General features: G+C 39.8%; 2 protein-coding genes across 2 annotated transcripts; one reads left to right on the forward strand and one right to left on the reverse strand.

Moving 5' to 3' along the window:
- Nucleotides 1–1,276: 1,276 nt before the first annotated feature.
- On the reverse strand, nucleotides 1,277–4,022 carry LOC133658127 (zinc finger protein ZIC 5-like). Its single transcript, XM_062059762.1, has 2 exons — nucleotides 2,795–4,022; nucleotides 1,277–2,180 (listed from the first exon to the last, which is right to left on the reverse strand). The coding sequence occupies exons 1-2, from the start codon at nucleotides 3,843–3,845 to the stop codon at nucleotides 1,669–1,671; spliced, it is 1,563 nt and encodes a 520-aa protein (XP_061915746.1). The 5' UTR covers nucleotides 3,846–4,022; the 3' UTR covers nucleotides 1,277–1,668.
- A 2,959-nt stretch (nucleotides 4,023–6,981) lies between these two features.
- On the forward strand, nucleotides 6,982–18,036 carry LOC133659083 (zinc finger protein ZIC 2-like). Its single transcript, XM_062061818.1, has 4 exons — nucleotides 6,982–7,159; nucleotides 11,060–12,070; nucleotides 13,148–13,311; nucleotides 17,010–18,036. Exons 1-4 carry the CDS (start codon nucleotides 7,063–7,065, stop codon nucleotides 17,202–17,204), a joined length of 1,467 nt encoding a protein of 488 aa, XP_061917802.1. The 5' UTR covers nucleotides 6,982–7,062; the 3' UTR covers nucleotides 17,205–18,036.
- The last annotated feature ends 1,788 nt before the right edge of the window (nucleotides 18,037–19,824 follow it).

Consider the following 19,824-nt stretch of genomic DNA (forward strand, 5'->3'; position numbering starts at 1 on the left):
TAATTTTTGTTTTTATTCAGTCATTGGTGGAGCTAAAGATAATATTTGAATATTGTTTTTAATTTTGTTGTGCAGCACTTTGGAAACATGTTGTTGTTTAAATGTGCTATGTAAATAAAGTGGATTGGATCGGATTTTTAAGACATTTTTAATGAAGCCATAAAACATAATGCAAGTAGGCTTTTTTTTGGAAAAGTATGATTTGTTTTTATTTTAAATTATTTCCATACAGTAAAGAGAGAAAAGGCCATATTGCAAGTGTTATTTGACTTTTAATATAGTGTTATATTTTAAACTCAGATTTTTTTGTTCCAAGTAATGTATTTGCAATCCTTATATTTATGTATTTTGTCATTATTTTTAAATGGTATTTATTTCCTATAACGGCAATAACGTGCATGCAAGAACGGAAAAGCACTAATAATGCAAAGACATCATAATAATGAGGTTTTTTTTGCGTAATTGGAGTCCACTCTTGATTTGTGCACCAATTTAGTATTTAAATGCATATTCTTCTTCAATTTTTTTATTTTTTTATTTATTTGATTTAGAACACCTTCCCCGGCCACGAAGGGCCTCCAAGCGGCCGAGCAGCCTTCCTGTGCGGGACTTCTGCAGCCCTTTGAAGCGGTGCGTAAAGGCCCCCCTGCGCGCACACACTAGGCCTTAATAATGCAAGAAATAGAAATAATATCTGATGTATGTTGATTTATATTCAGTTTTTCCCCCTGCAGGTCCCCCCCCCCCCCCTCACAAAAAAAACTGCTTTTAAGGTGAGATTTACTAAATTCCTTAGAAATAAAACATCCATAATAATAATAACCATGTGACACATGAGTTAAACATTACGCTGTGGTATTTATTTTTGCATTATTGTTTTTTTTAATATTGTAAATAGCATTTTGAACATCAAAGGGTTGCACATTCGTAACCCATCTTTTTTTTTTTTTTTAAATATCCATCATATCCGACTGGCACCATGCACCTCAACAAGTCACTTTTTTAACAAAAAAAAACAAAAAAAACAAGGCATGCGAGAGATTTAAAAAATAAAAAAATTCACATTACACAGCCTATTCAAGTCATTTTTTGTTTGGAAAAAAACTTCTTTTTTTTATATATATATAATAATAATTACAAAAAATCAGCAAAAAGTTACCAAAAAGTATCAGCAGGTTACTATAGGGCATCACCAAAAAACTGGTTTTATTATTATTATTATTATTATTATTATTATTATTAATATGAATCTTTGGTGCTTTTGTCATTTCCCAACATTTAAAAACCAGTGAATAAATTACAATTATAACAATTAAAAAAACAACACATGATATCACAAACATATTTACAACCAAGCCTGTCTTTTTTTTTTTTTTTTTTGAAACATCTGGGGTCTCTTGGGACTTTTCCTTTTGCATAAAATATAGACTTAAATAGCTCTTAAATATTACAAAAAAGGAACCCTTGGGAGTTTTTTTTTTTGTTTTTATCAAAAATTGTACCTCGGTGGCCCAGAAGAAGCACACTAAATGTAGGACACTTGTTGGACTGCTTTTTTTAATATTGCTGTCATTTTTTTAATATGAAAAAAAATGTTAATTTATTTGGAATCTCCTCTTTTAAGTTATTTTTTTTAAAATTTTTTCTGTTGTTGTTGTTGTTGGTCAATCATAGCATAGTCCTGGGGTCCGAGTCCCTGAACGAGTCCTCATCTTCCGACTCTGACGTGGGCGCCTCGCTGGAGGGGGAGTGCAGGTGGTGCTGATGATGCTGATGATGCTGCTGCTGGTGGTGGGGATGATGATGGTGTGGCTGCACCCCCCCGCCCCCCACGCCGCTGCCCTGACACACGTACCACTCGTTCAGGTTGGTGACCTGCGGGGAGATGTCGGCGGTCGAGCGGCTCCGCTGCTGCGCGTCCGGCGAGAGGGGCTCCCCCAGCGGGTGCGTGGAGGGGATGAAGGTGGTGGTGGTGGTGGTGGGGGGAGGTGGGGGCGACTTGCAGTGCACCTTCATGTGCTTGCGCAGGGAGCTGGGGTGCGTGTAGGACTTGTCGCAGCCGCGCACCTTGCAGTAGTACGGCTTGTCGGACGTGTGCACGTGGGAGTGCTTCTTCCGGTCGCTGCTGTTGGCGAACTTCCGGTCGCAGCCTTCAAACTCGCACTTGAAGGGCTTCTCACCTTTTTTTTTTTTTTTTTTTTTTTTAAAGTGGACACAAGCAAAGCACTTTTTTTTAACATCTTGAAAGCATAAACACACACACACACACACACACACACACACACACACACACACACACACACACACACACACACCTTTTTACAGTGTGAACACATGTAACATGCCTGAAGGCCCCCTATGTGTGTGTGTGTGTGTGTGTGTGTGTGTGTGTGTGTGTGTGTGTGTGTGTGTGTGTGTGTGTGTGTGTGTGTGTGTGTGTGTACCCTGAAGTGGTGTGGAGTGTGCTGCTAACCCCACGCGTAAAAAAAAAACGATGTATGCATATATGGTGCGCATGCGCATTGCCACGTCCAAGTGTTTTTATGTTTGCATTTTCGTGCAGTTTTGCTATTTACTTATTTTTACATTTTTTTAAACGCCTGCAGGGCCACTCGACTCAAGAAACCATCCATCCATCCATTTTCTACCGCCCAAGGCGTGATTATTGCGAGTTGCAAAACTTTACTCAAGACGAGTCGGTGCGTAAAAGCGCAATGTAACCACGTTTGTCAAGTTTTTAATGGAAGAAAGCGTGACATGCGTACAAAATGTTGTGTGCGTAATTACGCATTACCTGTGTGGGTCCTCTTGTGGATCTTGAGGTTCTCGGAGCGCGCAAAGACCTTCCCGCAGCCCGGGAAGGGACAGGGGAAGGGTTTCTCCCCGGTGTGCACTCGGATGTGGTTGATGAGTTTGTACTTGGCCTTGAACGCCTTCCCCTCCCGCGGGCACTCCTCCCAGAAGCAGACGTGGGTGCTCTGCTCGGGCCCGCCGACGTGCTCCACCGTGACGTGGTTGACCAGCTCGTGCATGGTGCTGTAGGTCTTGGAGCAGGTCTTTCCGTGGCTCTGCTGCTCCGGCTCGACCCACTTGCAGATGAGCTCCTGCTTGATTGGCTGCCGCATGTAGCGGAGGAAGGCCCCCGCGGGGCCGTGGGGCGCGCCGGCGGGGTTGTAGCCGTGCAGGGCGGAGGCCGCGTAGTGGTCCTGCCTGGCGGCGAAGTGGTCCGCCCGGGCGTAGATGTCCCCCGGCAGACCCAGGCGCATCTGGCCGTTGAGGGCGTGGTGCGAGCCGGGGGACGCCTGTTCGTGGAGCCCCGGGAAGAGGCCCCCGCTCTCGGCGTGGCCGTACGCACCTGTTGGGGCGATGAAGACGCCGTGGTGGTGGTGGTGGTGGTGGTGCGGCGAGGAGGCGGACTGGTCGCCGAGGGCGTGCATGGCGGAGGCGGACAGCTCCCTCCTGAGGATCAAGTCCCGGCTGCTCGGGTAGCTGCCCGAGTGGGGGTGGCCCACGCCGGGGAAGCCCACGGTGCTCTGAGCCGGAGCGAACGACGCCGCTACCGCCGCCGCCGCCGCCGCCGCCGCCGCGCTCTGCGCCTGGTGGTGACTTTGGATGTGCTGCGAGGGGCTGAGCTTGACAGCACCGGTCTGGGCCATGTGCTCCGGTCCGAATGGAGTGAGTGCCACGCCGGGGTCGTTGGCCAGCTCCCCCGGGTGGAGGTGGGCATGGTGGGAGAGCGGGTGGTGCCCCCCCAGCCCCGGGAAGCCCGTCATGTTGTGCGCTTGGGTCGCCGCCAAGTCCGCTAATCTTAACGCGGGGTTCCTCTTGCTCAAAGGGGCTTCCATGACTACTCGCACCGGTCCATGGCGCGCCAAAACATGGAAATATGATATAAGGGGCTCTATAAGTTCTTTTGTCCGGCTCCTAACTCCGCTTTCCCCCCCTTCACTCCGTCCTCCAGCGCCTGGCAGAACACACAACAGTTGGAGCGCGCAGTGGGGGGACGCGCTTTAGAAATGGCACCGCGGGTATTGGACGGATTTGGGTGACTGGCAGCTCGGCGGACGAGGCGATTGGCTGCCGTTCAGCCGAGGGGCCCAGCAGGGTTCCGCCCCCACCGACCCCCTCCCGGAGTCGAGGCCGTCGCAACTACAAAAAGTTGGGACTCGCAAAGTTGCGGGTCGCACTCGAGTCCGCGTCTGGCGCGGCGGAGACAAGTCGGATGCTCCAATGCGCAACCTTCCAAAAGTGGACATTTTAGGTGCAAACACGTCATTTACCTTTACTGAGGTAAACAAAACAAATGATTTTATTATGATTCCTAATAAAGTCTTCTTTAACATGTGCAGAAACCAACTTTTACTGTACATTCCAAATTAAAAATGTGAGCTTTAATGCCACATTACATAGAAATTACTACACTTTTCTACATTTTAACTTAAAAAAAAACAACCTTTGCAACACTTGAGCATCTGCACCTTCCACATCATTTCAGCTCTAATCATCATGTGTGTGTGTGTGTGTGTGTGTGTGTGTGTGTGTGTGTGTGTGTGTGTGTGTGTGTGTGTGTGTGTGTGTGTGTGTGTGTGTGTGTGTGTGTGTGTGTGTGTGTGTGTTTCACCTGTCAACTGTTATTTACCACCAGCTTAAAGATGGATGGTTTCACACACACACGCACACGCACCAGTCTGCGTGCGTGCAACTGAGCTCGAGTTCACAGACGGATCACACGCACGCGCGCGCACGCGCGCACACGCACATTTTTGACTGGTCCCCGTGTGACAGCGTGTCTGTCACTCAAATGTCTTCATTGTCATGTTGGTTTATGCTGCAGCTTTTTGCAAAGTGCAGGAATATTCTGCACTTTCTTACGCGCCGTGTAGTCGCTAATGTGATCAAAAGTCAAAAATGACACACTTGTAAAGGAATGATTTTTAAAAAATGGTTTTGGTAGGGTTTATTTTGTTTGTTTGGCATTAAAAAATACACGTTTTGGCTACATTGCATATAAAGGTTTCGTGTATTGAGGTACAACTTTTGTGCAGGCAGGCAATATTGTCTCACTTTAGGTTTTTTTAAATATTGTGGTATGAATTAAAGTCCAAATTTGGGGGAAAATGAGCATTTTAGTCATTTTAAATTTGCATGAATATGCAACATATGGTAAAACCCTTAAGTTTTGTACAATATATTATATTTTATTCATGTATATATATTTTTTTGTAATGTAGGGTTAAAAAATCTACTTTTATTTTATTTTTTCTAATAAAATTATTATTATTTTGGTTCAAATGTATATTCTTTTGAGCATATTTTCTGTTAAATTATTTTTTTGCAGGCATTTAGTGTTTACAATAATATTTTAGTCAACATTTAGTCAGATTGGTATTTTTTTAATATTGTGGTAAGAATTAAAGTCCACATTTGGGGGGGAATTAGCATTTTAGTCATTTTAAATTTGCACGGATATGCAACATATGGTAAAACCCTTAAGTTTTGTACAATATATTATATTTTATTCATGTATATTTATTTTTTTTGTAATGTAGGGTTAAAAAATCTATTTTTATTTTATATTTTCTCATAAAATTATTATTTTTTTGGTTCAAATGTATATTCTTTTTAGCATATTTTCTGTTAAATTATTTTTTTGCAGGCATTTAGTGTTTACAATAATATTTTAGGTCAACATTTAGTCAGATTGGTATTTCTTTAATATTGTGGTAAGAATTAAAGTCCAAATTTTGATGGGAAAATGAGCATTTTAGTCATTTTAAATTTGCACGAATATGCAACATATGGTAAAACCCTTAAGTTTTGTACAATATATTATATTTTATTCATGTATATTTTTTTTTTGTAATGTAGGGTTAAAAAATCTATTTTTATTTGATTTTTTCTGATAAAATTATTATTTTTTTGGTTCAAATGTATATTCTTTTGAGCATATTTTCTGCTAAATTATTTTTTTTGCAGGCATTTAGGGTTTACAATAATATTTTAGGTCAACATTTAGTCAGATTGGTATTTTTATTTGAGTCTTAGATGTTCTGCTCTTATTGTTAGGCCATCAAATTGGTATACATTTCATTTTTACTCAAATACATTTATATATACTACTAAAATTAATATTATTGGGTTAAATTGTGTACAAAATGTGTTAATTTACGTGTGTATTCCACTCTAGGGTATATATTGCCGTATATATTATGTGCATATTGATAACAATACAATTTTGGTCTAAATTTAGTGTAAGATGAAAATATTGTTGGCTTAAATTTAGTGTAAACACAACATTTAACCCAAATATGGCTTAAATATGGTGATTTTTTTTTATTTTTTTTAACAAATGCACAATTTTAGTGAGTGTAAATAAATTTTTCAAATTGTGCTTTGATTGTTTATCCACAAATGAGACGTTACTTCTGTTGGGGGGGGGAGAAAGCGGGTGCCGGGCGACCGCTGATAAGAGATACATACCAGGAGGACCACCCATGGGTGCCAAAATTAATATATTGCGGGGCATGTAGATCTTGTGAAATCCAAAACCAGACAGGAAAAGCAGTTTTTTTATCACATTGCAGTAAAAAAAAAAAAAAAAAAAAATCCTCATATGCACTAAATTATATTGACATACATCATTTAAAGTGAGGGGGGGGGGGTCCTACACGTCTTGCACCCCTCCTTCCCAAAAACAAAGCTTCTTTGTCACAAACGGGCTCATTTTACCGCCAAGAGTCAAGAGGGCGGCATATGTGGTCTTAAGGGGGTCAGAGGTCAAAGATCCATGAAACATAAGGTCAGCGAAAGCACCTTTGTGGCGTGTCAACATATTGAGATTGTCATAAAGTACAACACCCTCATTGATAATAATTACAATCATAAACTGGGGAGTTATTCAACTATTAATCCTTCAGCTCTCTCTCTCTCTCTCCCCCTCTCGCTCGCTCACTCCTATCCCAGACTGGAATAAAGAAGGTCTTACAAACAAAAGAGGGTCGGCGGACCTGACTTTGAACTTGGATCAGCTCCCCCCCGTTTCCCACCGTGCCCGTCCCTGAAATGGACCAGAAGACCAAGACGAAGCGTCCAGACTGGAGGCGACGTGGTCCCGCCTGCACCCAGAGAGAACTCATGGAGGAACAACAACAACAACGACGTAAGTCAACTTCCTTCCCCCCTAAAACCAAAATAAGCTGACTGGAGTTTGTAATGTGTTGCCTTCACTGTCTGCTGGGGAAAAAAACATGTTCTCTGTGCTGCTGACCTCTCAGGGGTCACCGCTGGTTCTGTTTTTGTCGTTTTGAACACTTCCATTCGAGGTGTGTGTGTGTGTGTGTGTGTGTGTGTGTGTGTGTGTGTGTGTGTGTGTGTGTGTGTGTGTGTGTGTGTGTGTGTGTGTGTGTGTGTGTGTGTGTGTGTGTGGAACAGCTTCACAGTTGTGTAATAAATATGGTGGTATTCATATTTGATGTTAATATTTAATAGGTGGCTCAGCAACACTGTCAGCACATATTGTTGATCATGCATGCAAAGCTTATGAGGCTAATTAGGCACTACATGCTAGTGGGCGGGGCTTATTTAACATCATTTACAGTAAAAAAAAAAATAATAGAGGAATTTTGCACCATGCAGGAGGAAGTCATTGTTTGAATTTTTTACTTTGAATTATTTTAAGTATAATATTACCTTTGCATGCATGGGTTATTATTAGTATGATTGCGTGTACTATTTTGTAGTCACAATGCATTTGAACTAAGTTGGATTGTTTCATGACAAATAATAATATTATTATTATGTTTAATATAACAATATTGTAGAGTGTCGTAATTGGGTTTTTTTGTATCTTTTTGTGCCTTAAAACCATGTTGTTCATGCAGTACATAGATAAATAGCATCCACCTATAGGCTTCTAGAGTGCAGTGCCTTTAAAACTTTTATATTTGTGTGCCAATTGTCATTGCAATCCATGTAAGTTATTATGCAATATGCTGTTTTATGCTTTAAAATCATGTTTTTGTGTGTTTGGACTGGATTTAGGAAGCTTTTTGACAATATGGGCGTAGTCACAATGCATTTATGACCATTTTATGTCCTAAAATCACATTTGTGCAGCACTTTTGATAGCAGCCTTTATAGTTATGATCAGTTTAACAATATATTTTTGCATTTTGTGTCACTTTTATGCAGCACATTTAATATAGATAGCAACCATTACATCTATGATTAGTTAAACAATGTGGCTAATAGTTGCGGTGCATTTTGGGCAACTACAAAATCTTAATTTTGCAGCACTTTTGATATAAATATATAGCAGCCCTCAGACTTATGACTGGTTCAACAATACATGCTCATTGCTTCAATGCATTTTGTGTCAACTTATTTCATACGAGTCATATTTTTGCAGAACATGATATAGCAAGTATTCCAATATGGAATCATAATGAGGTTGCATTTTTGGACTAATCCACGTCTAAGATCATATCACGTTTTTATAGTTCTTTTAAACCATGCATAACAATATGGGGTTACAGCCTTGAAAGTCACATTCATACAGCACTTTTGACATAGATAATATATAATCGACAATATAGCAATATAGAATCATAATTACATTGCATTTGTAACTATTTCATGCCTTAGATTAGAATCATGTTCTTATTTTTGATTTATGTGTCGGAACCCCTGTCGTAATGATTTATTTAACAATAGTGGGTTAGCATTTTGGGCTATTTTGGGCCTGAAAAGTTATATTTATCCAGCACTTTAAACAAACATGTCAACTAGTTGTGAACAATATAGAATCATAATTACAATGCATTTGTGGTGATTTAATGCCTTTGGAATAATGTATTAATTAATAGATGTTGAAACCCATGTAAAAAATAACAATATTGGGTTACAGTAACAATGCATTATGGGTATTTTGGATGGGTGTTTTATTTACATGTTGTTACAATGTATTTTGGGGCATATTTCTGCAGCCCTAGCATAATTATGATTATCCTAACAAGATTTTCCAATGCATTTGTGATTATTTTGAGTCTTATACACTTTTTCTGTAAACCGCGCGACTTATTCTCATAATTTATGCACGCATGCGCATCTTGAATAACCTCTGCACCTTTTTTTTTTAATGTCAATACCCATTCCTGATACAATAATAATAATAATAATAGATTTTATTTGTAAAAAGCACTTCACATTGAGTAAACCACCTCAAAGTGCTACAGTGTATTAAAAAATAAATAAAATAAAATAAAAAATAAATAAAAATAAAAACTAGAACAGCCAAATAGCTAAAACTAGTATGCATATATTTTCCCTTTGAAATTGTTTTTAATCTTATTTATTTTTATATTGTTTTTATATTGGTTATATATTTATTAATTTTTTTGTTTTTATTCAGTCATTGGTGGAGCTAAGGATAATATTTGAATATTGTTTTTAATATAGTTTTTAATATGGTTTTTAATATTGTTGTGCAGCACTTTGGAGACATTTTTGTTGTTTAAATGTGCTATATAAATAAAGTGGATTGGATTGGATATATCTAAAAAAAAAAAGGCTTTTTTAAAAAGAAGGGTTTTTAATAGGGATGTCCAATAATGGCTTTTTGCCGATATAGCGATATTGTCCAACTCTTTAATTACCGATACCGATATCAACCGATATATACAGTCGTGGAATGAACACATTATTATGCCTAATTTGGACAACCAGGTATGGTGAAGATAAGGTACTTTTTTTTAAAAATGAATAAAATAAAATAAGATAAATAAATTAAAAACATTTTCTTGAATGAAAAAGAAAGTAAAACAATATAAAAACAGTTACATAGAAACTAGTAATGAATGAAAATTTGTCAAATTAAGTGTTAAAGGTTAGTACTATTAGTGGAGCAGCAGCACGCACAATCATGTGTGCTTACGGACTGTATCCCTTGCAGACTGTATTGATATATATTGATATATAATGTAGGAAGCAGAATATTAATAACAGAAAGAAACAACCCTTTTGTGTGAATGAGTGTAAATGGGGGAGGGAGGTTTTTTGGCTTGGTGCACTAATTGTAAGTGTATCTTGTGTTTTTTATGTGGATTTAATTAAAAAAAACAACAACAAAAAACGATACTGATAATAAAAAAACCGATACCGATAATTCCCGATATTACATTTTAACGCATTTATCGGCCGATAATATCGGTCTGCCGATATTATCGGACATCTCTAGTTTTTAAGCCTTTTTTTTAAATCATCCACCATCTGTGGTGCCCTCAGGTGGTCAGGGAGAGCGTTCCACAGACTGTCAGCGGCGGAGCAGAAAAAAAATGTCAAAAAATGTTATTTCATAACATATTGAAAATGCCATTTTTTTTTAAAATTTTGCCAAACACAATAAAACAAATCCTTATATTTGTACATTTTTTTTGCTTATTTGCAAAGCTGTCACTGTAAAAAAAAATATATATATATATATATATATATAAAGTAGGCGGTAATTATTTGTGTGTGTGTGTGTGTGTGTGTGTGTGTGTGTGTGTGTGTGTGTGTGTGTGTGTGTGTGTGTGTGTGTGTGTGTGTGTGTGGTGTGAGAGAGAGAGAGAGAGAGAGAGAGAGAGAGAGAGAGAGGCGCTACCTACCTGCCATTGGAGGGCCACCTGGGATTGATGAGCGTGTGCGGCCAATGAGGCTGCGAGGACGCCGCCAAGTGGTCCCAGTTAAAGGGGGCGTGAGAGGAGGACGGGCCAGTCCAGGAGGATCTTTTAGGACCCTCACAGAGACCACAATCTGCCTGCTGACTCTTTCTCACAAAGACTCTGAGAGACGCGCACAGCCATTCTGTTTACTCGCAAACATTTGGTCGCCATGCTGCAACGACGCGGCGGATAAAAACAAACCCCCCAAAAAAAAAAAATTCCAAGGACGCAGAAGAAGAGGAATTTCCCCCCGAATTCAACTTTTTAGTGTTTTGACGCTCTGTGGCGGGGCGGCGTGGCGCCTGCTATGCGGTTTGTGAGTGAGACTTGTGAGATTCTTCTTGTTTTCCTTGCCTAAGAGAGACGACGCGCGCACGGCGCCATGCTGCTGGACGCCGGCCACCAGTTCCCGGGTCTGGGCTCCTTCGCCCGCCATCACCACCCCGCCGCGGCCGCCGCCGACATGCAGGACCGCGACCTGGGTCTGGCCCAGAACTCCTTCGTGGACTCGGCCCACATGGGCGCCTTCAAGCTCAACCACGACCTCTCCCCGGGGCAGAGCTCCGCCTTCAGCAGCCAAGCTCCGGGCTACCCGGCGGCGGCGCTGGGCGCGCACGCCGCCCACGTCACCTCCTACGCGGGCTCCCCGTTCAACTCCACGCGGGACTTCCTGTTCCGCAGCCGCGGCTTCGGCGACACGTCCCCGGCGGGCGGGCAGCACGCCCTCTTCGGCGCGGCGGCGGCGGGCTCCCTGCACCCGCCGCACCACCACACGGACACGCCGCAGGGCCACCTCCTGTTCCCGGGCATCCACGAGCAGCACGGCTCCGGCAACGTCCTCAACGGGCAGATGAGGCTCGGCCTGGCGGGGGAGGTGTTCGGGCGCACCGAGCAGTACCACCAGGTGTCCAGCCCCCGGACCGACCCGTACGCGGCGGCGCAGCTGCACAACCAGTACGGCTCCATGAACATGAACATGGCGGCGCACCACCACCACCACCACCACCACCACCCGGGCGCCTTCTTCCGCTACATGCGGCAGCAGTGCATCAAGCAGGAGCTCATCTGCAAGTGGATCGAGCCGGAGCAGCTGAGCAGCCCCAAGAAGTGCTGCAACAAGACCTTCAGCACCATGCACGAATTGGTCACGCACGTCTCCGTGGAGCACGTCGGCGGGCCCGAGCAGACCAACCACATCTGCTTCTGGGAGGAGTGCCCGCGGGAGAGCAAGCCCTTCAAGGCCAAGTACAAGCTGGTCAACCACATCAGGGTCCACACCGGGGAGAAACCCTTTCCCTGTCCCTTCCCGGGCTGCGGGAAGGTCTTTGCGCGCTCCGAGAACCTCAAGATCCACAAGAGGACCCACACAGGTAATGCGTAATTACGCACACAAACAGTAGATTGCACAGTACTTTCTTTTGGGGATATTTGATCTTCTTAAGCAATAATGTTAATTATCAACTCCAAAAAAGTGCGCACTTTTTACATGAAATAATTCTCTGCTGCATTAAAATGTGAGAGGAAAAAAATACTAACTTTTCCCCCCACATAAAATCTGCATAACTTGCAAATTAAATGTAATACAAATTGCATTTTATATTAAAGCGCATGTTTACAAAAAATTTTTTTTAGTTTGCCACCTTTTCAAATAAATAACGGGCCTAAACGATCCCGTTTTCGTTCGAACAAACAAGACCTCCGGTGTTTTTCGTTCACTTCTAAACTAAATGTCTGTTTTGGTTATTTTCCTTCCACTTTTACGCCCTGAAAAATAAGCCGAATTTGAGCCGAACGCTCTTCGGAATATTCGGCGTGTTTGCCTGTCACGTTTACCCACGCGCTGCTTTGATTTCACGGGGGGGCAAATTAAATACGTGTAAAAGATGGTGCTAATTTTGCATTGCGGTGGAGTTTGTTGTATTTTATTTTTTTGCTTTAAGGGGAGATGTGTGTGTGAAGGTGCTAGACAGGCCGTTACCAGCCTTTTCACATGTCCACCTATTGCTTTGGGGACCGGGGTGTGTGTGTGTGTGTGTGTGTGTGTGTGTGTGTGTGTGTGTGTGTGTGTGTGTGTGTGTGTGTGTGTGTGTGTGTGTGTGTGTGTGGGGGTGGGGGGGTGCATGATGGGTGCCATGAAAATGGCCAGGTGCTAATTAGATTTTTATTGTCTCTCAAGCAAATGGTGCTTGCCTTCTGTGGGCCTGCTTGATGATGGCCCTGCTCCCCCCCCCCCTACCCCCCCCCCCCCACTAAATCAATATGCGCATTATTTGCCCCCCCCCAACTGTCCCCAAACCCCCATTCAGCTTTGCATATGCAAGAGGGTTTTAGTTGTATTAATTTAAGTCATTGCTATATTTTCTTAGTCTTCTTTTTTTCCACATGCATTTTTATTCCAACTGGAGGCTTTTTTTTCTTTTTTTTTTAAATGCATTTTTCTCCTCCAGGAGAGAAACCTTTCCAGTGCGAGTTTGAAGGCTGCGACAGGAGGTTTGCAAACAGCAGCGACCGAAAGAAGCACATGCACGTCCACACCTCGGACAAGCCCTACCTGTGCAAGATGTGCGACAAGTCCTACACGCATCCCAGCTCCTTGCGGAAACACATGAAGGTAAACAATGCACACAAATGGGAAGAGAGGGGAAAAAAATCATGTTATAATAGCAGGGAATTAACAGGTCTAGTAGTAGCATTAAATATTAAACGTGTGTAAAAACCAAGTTATATATGTGTAATAGATGCTCAAACATCAGCATTATGCTAAAAGTTTAACAGTATTAATAGTTTTTTTTTGTTCGTGCAATATATAAATATGTTAACTTTTTTTTGCTGTGTGTAAAATCTGCACTGCAACAAAAAAATCCTATCACAAAAAATGGTTTGTTCATAATCATAAATAAGTACACTTTTTTGCAAATTTTGTAGGATAGATAATCATATTGTGCAATAAATATGTATTATGTTGCACTTTGTAGTGTTTTTAATGTGCATAGGCAGCTTTATGATTGTGTTGAGCAATAATTAATAACACATCATTTATTGTCATTTGTTTATACATTTTTGAAACATGACATTTTTTGACACACCGTTAACATGAATTCAACACAATTCCATTTTTTTTCCTCGCCCAAGAAAAATACATTTTTTTTGCTGTGTGTAAAATCTGCACTGCAACGATGAAGTCCTTCCTATCACAAAAAAATGGTTTGTTCATGCAAAGTCATAAATAAGTGCACTTTTTTTTTTGCAAATATGCACAGATAGTAGTGTAGATACATAATCATATTGTGCAATAAATATGTATTATGTTGCACTTTTTTTTTGCTCTATAGCAGGGGTGTCCAAAGTGCGGCCCGGGGGCCATTTGCGGCCCGCGGGGAATTTTTTTAACGGCCCCACGGCACGTTCTAAAAATACGATTAAAAAAATACAAAACATAAAAAGTGGTAAAAAAGAGCAAACAGGTGAAATTTAACAAGAAGATGTTGCAATGTTGACTCTAATAACACAAAGCTGCCATGCAGGCTGTTTCTTTCTTAACAACAACAAAAAAAGAATCAAATTAAATGTCATTATGAATTATTGACCTGTTCAAGGCTCCAATTATTATTATGTCACATTAAATATTACACTTTGTTGCATATTTTGTGTTTGCCATAAGTTTTTTTGTTTTTTTAAAAGAAGGGCCTAAAACGAACAAACAAAAAACATGAACAACAATAAAACTTATAATTGACGGATGGATCTGAAGTTGATCTTGAGATTATTGTGTTAAAATTAAACAGTAAAAAAAATATTTTTTTAAATTTTTTAACACTTTAATGAGAAGGACCCTTTTGGATCCTCAATAATTTTAGTGTGATTTGTTTTTTAAGTGTCATTGCTCAAAAATCAATGTTCTTATGACTTATTGACCTTTTTAAAGCTACAATTATTATATAATCTGAAATATTCCACTTAAAAATGTTATTGGGTGAAAATATTGCATTTTTTTTTTCTATATAAAAAATGGTTTTCTTTGACTAAAAGAGCATAAAACTTACATTTTTGAAAATGTTATATTGACAGATAGACCTAATGTTGATCTAGAGATTTAAGCCTTGAATAATAATAATAATAATACTGAATAATGACACATTTTTTACATTTTTTTGACCAAAACCGTTTGGTGTCCCCAGGATCAAATAAATATATACTAAATGTACATTTTTTTTATACATATATTGTACTGGTTTTTAAAATAAAAAACATCAAATTGGCCCCCGCTTGCTTTGATTTTTCAGTGTGCGGCCCCTCAGTGGAAAAAGTTTGGACACCCCTGCTCTATAGTGATTGTAATGTGCATAGGCAGCTTTATGATTGTGTTGAGCAATAATTAATAACACATCATTTATTGTCATTTGTTTATACATTTTTGAAACATGACATTTTTTGACACACCGTTAACATACAATTCCATTTTTTTTTCCTCACCCAAGAAAAATACATTTTTCTTCCTGTGTTTAAAATCTGCACTGCAACTATGAAGTCCTTCCTATCACGAAAAATGGTTTGTTTATGCAAAGTCATAAATAAGTGCACTTTTTTTTTGCAAATATGCACAGATAGTAGTATAGATACATAATCATATTGTGCAATAAATATGTATTATGTTGCACTTTTTTTGCCTCTATAGCAGGGGTGTCCAAAGTGCGGTCCGGGGGCCATTTGCGGCCCGCGGGGAATTTTTTTAACGGCCCCACGGCACATTGTAAAAATACGATTAAAAAAATACAAAACATAAAAAGTGGTAAAAAAAGAGCAAACAGGTGAAATTTAACAATAAAATGTTGCAATGTTGACTCTAATAACACAAAGCTGCCAGGCAGGCTGTTTCTTTCTTAACAAAAAAAAAAGAATCAAATTAAATGTCATTATGAATTATTGACCTGTTCAAGGCTACAATTATTAGTATGTCACATTAAATATTCCACTTTGTTGCATATTTTGTGTTTGCCATAAGTTTTTTTGTTTTTTTAAAAGAAGGGCCTAAAACGAACAAACAAAAAACATGAACAACAATAAAACTTATAATTGACGGATGGATCTGAAGTTGATCTCGAGATTATTGTGTTAAAATTAAACAGTAAAAAAAATATATTTTTTAATTTTTTTAACACTTTAATGAGAAGGACCCTTTTGGATCCCCAATCATTTTAGTGTGATTTGTTTTTTAAGTGTCATTGCTCAAAAATCAATGTTGTTATGACTTATTGACCTTTTTAAAGCTACAATTATTATATAATCTGAAATATTCCACTTAAAAATGTTATTGGGTGAAAATATTGCATATTTTGTTTTTTTATATATATAAAAAAAATGGTTTTCTTTGACAAAACGAGCATAAAACTAAAATTTTTGAAAATGTTATATTGACAGATAGACCTAATGTTGATCTATGGATTTAAGCCTTGAATAATAATAATAATACTGAATAATGACACATTTTTTACATTTTTTTGACCAAAACCCTTTGGTGTCCCCAGGATTAAACCTGAGTGGAGGCCTAAATGTATATTTTTTATACATACATTGTATTGGTTTTTAAAACAAAAAACATCAAATTGGCCCCCGCTTGCTTTGATTTTTCAGTGTGCGGCCCCTCAGTGCAAAGTCATAAATAAGTGCACTTTTTTGCAAATTTTGTAGGATAGATAATCATATTGTGCAATAAATATGTATTATGTTGCACTTTTTTTGCTTTGTAGTGATCGTAATGTGCATAGGCAGCTTTATGATTGTGTTGAGCAATAATTAATAACACATCATTTATTTATACGTTTTTGAAACATGACATTTTTGGACACACAGTAAACATGAATTCAATACAATACCATTTTTTTTCTTCCTCACCCAAGAAAAATACTTTTTTTTTTTGCTGTGTGTAAAATCTGCACTGCAACGATGAAGTCCTTCCTATCACAAAACATGGTTTGTTCATGCAAAGTCATAAATAAGTGCACTTTTTTTTTGCAAATATGCACAGATAGTAGTATAGATACATAATCATATTGTGCAATAAATATGTATTATGTTGCACTTTTTTGCTTTGTAGTGATTGTAATGTGCATAGGCAGCTTTATGATTGTGTTGAGCAATAATTAATAACAAATAATTTATTGTCATTTATTTATACATTTTATAATATATCTTCTTTTTTTTTCCTCACCCAAAAAAAGTCCATTGATACAAAGCCCTAAACTGCACTTCCGAATGGCCGTGTCATTTATTGAAGTGAGGTCCAACCTAACCGAGCTTCTTCTTTCTTAGGTGCACGAGTCGTCCCCGCCCACGTCCGACTCCTCGCCGGCAGCCAGCTCGGGCTACGAGTCGTCCACCCCCCCGGGCCTGGTGTCGCCCACAGCCGAGACCCAAAGCAACAACACCCTGTCGCCGGCCTCTGCCGTGCACAGCAGCACCAGCCACAGCGGCCTCTCGTCCAATTTCAGTGAATGGTATGTGTAGGACCCGAACTGAAGGCGTCACTCACACACACACACGCACACACACACACACACACACATTTCCCAGCACTGGACCAGGACATTAAGGACATGTGACGATGACTTAGTCTCCAGCGCCGCTTACAAAAAGTGTATCATAGGACGCTGATGTAAATAATGGCTGACTTTGTGCTCGTTTGGTCTCTTTGGTGTCTAAATGTTTCTTCGATGGTAGCTCTCTCTCTCTCTCTCTCTGTCTCTCTGAACTGGACTCTCGCGTGCACATAATACAACAACAACAACAACAACTGTACTCCATATTTCGCCCTAAACTTGGAAACTCGATTGTATTATAGGAAAACGAATAAGAAGAAGCGGAAAGGGTGCCAAAGTTGAACACGGACATTTTGATCATGCTTTGTGAATGTACATTATGTTTTATTTTGAAAAGTTAACTTACTTGTGTCATTCGTGTGTGTGTGTGCGTGCGTGTGTGTGTGTGTGCTCGGCAAGTTGTGGCCAGCAAACCACGGAAAGGAGAAAAAAAAAGGCTAACATTTTCTTATGTTTGTGTGTGTATTTGTAAATAGCCAACTGCCATATTTATCCATTTGTAAGTAAATTATGGTAATTACTTGCTACAGATGAAATGTATTTATAAAAGAATCTTTGTGTTTTTTTTTTGTTTTTTTTCTTGGAACTATAAATATGTATATTTTAAGAGCTTAACCCGGGCAGTTGTTTCGTCGTGCATTTTTTTGTTTGTTTTGTTTTTGGAAAGTTTAAAAAAAAATTAAAAAAAAGTGTTTTCATCCTGACTGTGATAAAACATTTGACTCCATACAAATATAATAAAATCAATTGTTGCAAGTGATATATATATACATTTTTTTTCTTCCTTCCTTGTGCCTCATTTTTCTGGTGTTTTTGCATTCGGGCATCTCACTCGACACCTAAATATTTGCCATCTGAGGTTTTATTTATATAGCACAGCATTTCCTTTAATAATAGGAAAAGGCTGTTGGCAGTCATTGTTTGGTCTATTTATCTTTACAAAAATAATTTTTGTCCTTTTTTAATAGTGAAAAAACTGAACTTTGTTGCCTCCACTTGATTAAAGACTCTTGGGGGTCCATTGGAGCTTTTTGACAAACTTAAATACCGTATTTCCTTGAATAGCCGCCGGGGCGCTAATTAATTTAAAACCTCTTCTCACTCCTGCGCTTGCCAAAAGCATGCGGGATGGGCAAGCATGCGCTAATTATTTTAAAACCTCTTCTCACTCCGGTGTTGAACTTATCATGAAAAGCACATTTAATTAAAAAAAACGTTATTATGGTCTTACCTTTACTTATAAATTATGTCTATGTGCAGCTGCTTCTGATCAAAGGCAGTCTTCCTTATCTTTCTTCAGTTTTAAAAGTCTCTGGAGATCTTCCTTTAATTATTACCTCCTGCTTCGATTGAAAGTCCAGTTTAGAAAACTGTTTTATTTTAGATATGTAATCCTCCATGTTAAAAGTGCAAGCAAACGATCGCTGCTCACGCTTGCTGCTTGCTGTCTTCTTCTGCAGGACCGGTCTTCTGCAGTACTGGTAGTCGCAAGAAGGATCACTAGCACCCTCTACCACCAGGAGGCGGGAGTCATTTAATGACTCATATTTGACCCGGCGGAAGTGCCAAGCATGCGCTAATTATTTTGCGAAACGAGTTTGACCCGGCTGTAATTCTAGGCAGGCGAATACTATATTCCCGGCGGCAATTCAAGGAAATACGGTAAATAGTTTTTTAAAGTGGGAGGAGCTTGCGCTATTTACAAAACAGAGACGTACCGTGGTCAGTGTTCGGTCTATACGAAAGATAGCGAACATCACCTGTGTTTGGTCTGTGGTCCTGGCATGTCCACTAATCGAGGTAAAAAAAAAACACCACCAAAAGGGCATTTTGTAGCCTCCAACCTCAAATGTTAGTTGTGGCTTCATTGTAGTCACTATACGGTCGGTGGTCCTGGCTGGTCCAATAGGGCAGACGTTAGACTTGAACTTGTTGTTAGCGCCGTGCTAGTTAGCGGACATTCAGTCAGCATATTTTGGCGACCAATATTGTCCAATTGAAGGTCTTTTACGTATGACTAAAATCTTAAAAGGCAATATATGCATATACAATTACGTAATGTTCTTTAGTAAAAAAAATACATTTTCTCGTCTTGACTTTGGCTTATAAAAAAGCGCCCTTAGGGGTTGTCGGGCTTTCTTACAGTCGTACTAAAGTCTCGAACTTACTTCATGGAAGTCTAAGGAGAGGATGCTGTGTGGTCCTGGCTGGTCCACGTGCAGCTATTTACTCATGATGAGGTATAATTGATCACGTTGTCGTGTGATTAGCAAATTGATGTCAATCCCGTCTCATGGTTAATTCTGGAGGTCTGAGGTGTGGGGGCCTCCTAGTCAGTGTTTGGTCTGTGGTCCTGGCTGGTCCGTGATTTTCACTTTTGGGGAATGTATCGTGAAGTTGTCGTGTGTTACGTAACTTGGTTTGATTATGGGTATCTAAGAGGGGTCTTGTTGTGCTTGCATTGTAGTCTGTGTGGTCCTGGCTGGTCCAGTAGGTGTTTGACTTTGCACGTGTGATTTGTGATGAGT

This window comes from Entelurus aequoreus, linkage group LG10 (assembly GCF_033978785.1).
Source record: "Entelurus aequoreus isolate RoL-2023_Sb linkage group LG10, RoL_Eaeq_v1.1, whole genome shotgun sequence".
Classification (NCBI taxonomy): domain Eukaryota; kingdom Metazoa; phylum Chordata; class Actinopteri; order Syngnathiformes; family Syngnathidae; genus Entelurus; species Entelurus aequoreus.

Coding starts and splice junctions, on each gene's coding strand:
- LOC133658127 (XM_062059762.1), bottom strand. CDS start 3,845: ATGGAAGCCCCTTTGAGCAAGAGGAACCCCGCGTTAAGATTAGCGGAC. Junction 2,181..2,794: donor CCACAAGAGGACCCACACAG/GTAATGCGTAAT, acceptor AAAAAAAAAAAG/GTGAGAAGCCCTTCAAGTGC.
- LOC133659083 (XM_062061818.1), top strand. CDS start 7,063: ATGGACCAGAAGACCAAGACGAAGCGTCCAGACTGGAGGCGACGTGGT. Junction 12,071..13,147: donor CCACAAGAGGACCCACACAG/GTAATGCGTAAT, acceptor TTTCTCCTCCAG/GAGAGAAACCTTTCCAGTGC. Junction 13,312..17,009: donor CCTTGCGGAAACACATGAAG/GTAAACAATGCA, acceptor CTTCTTTCTTAG/GTGCACGAGTCGTCCCCGCC.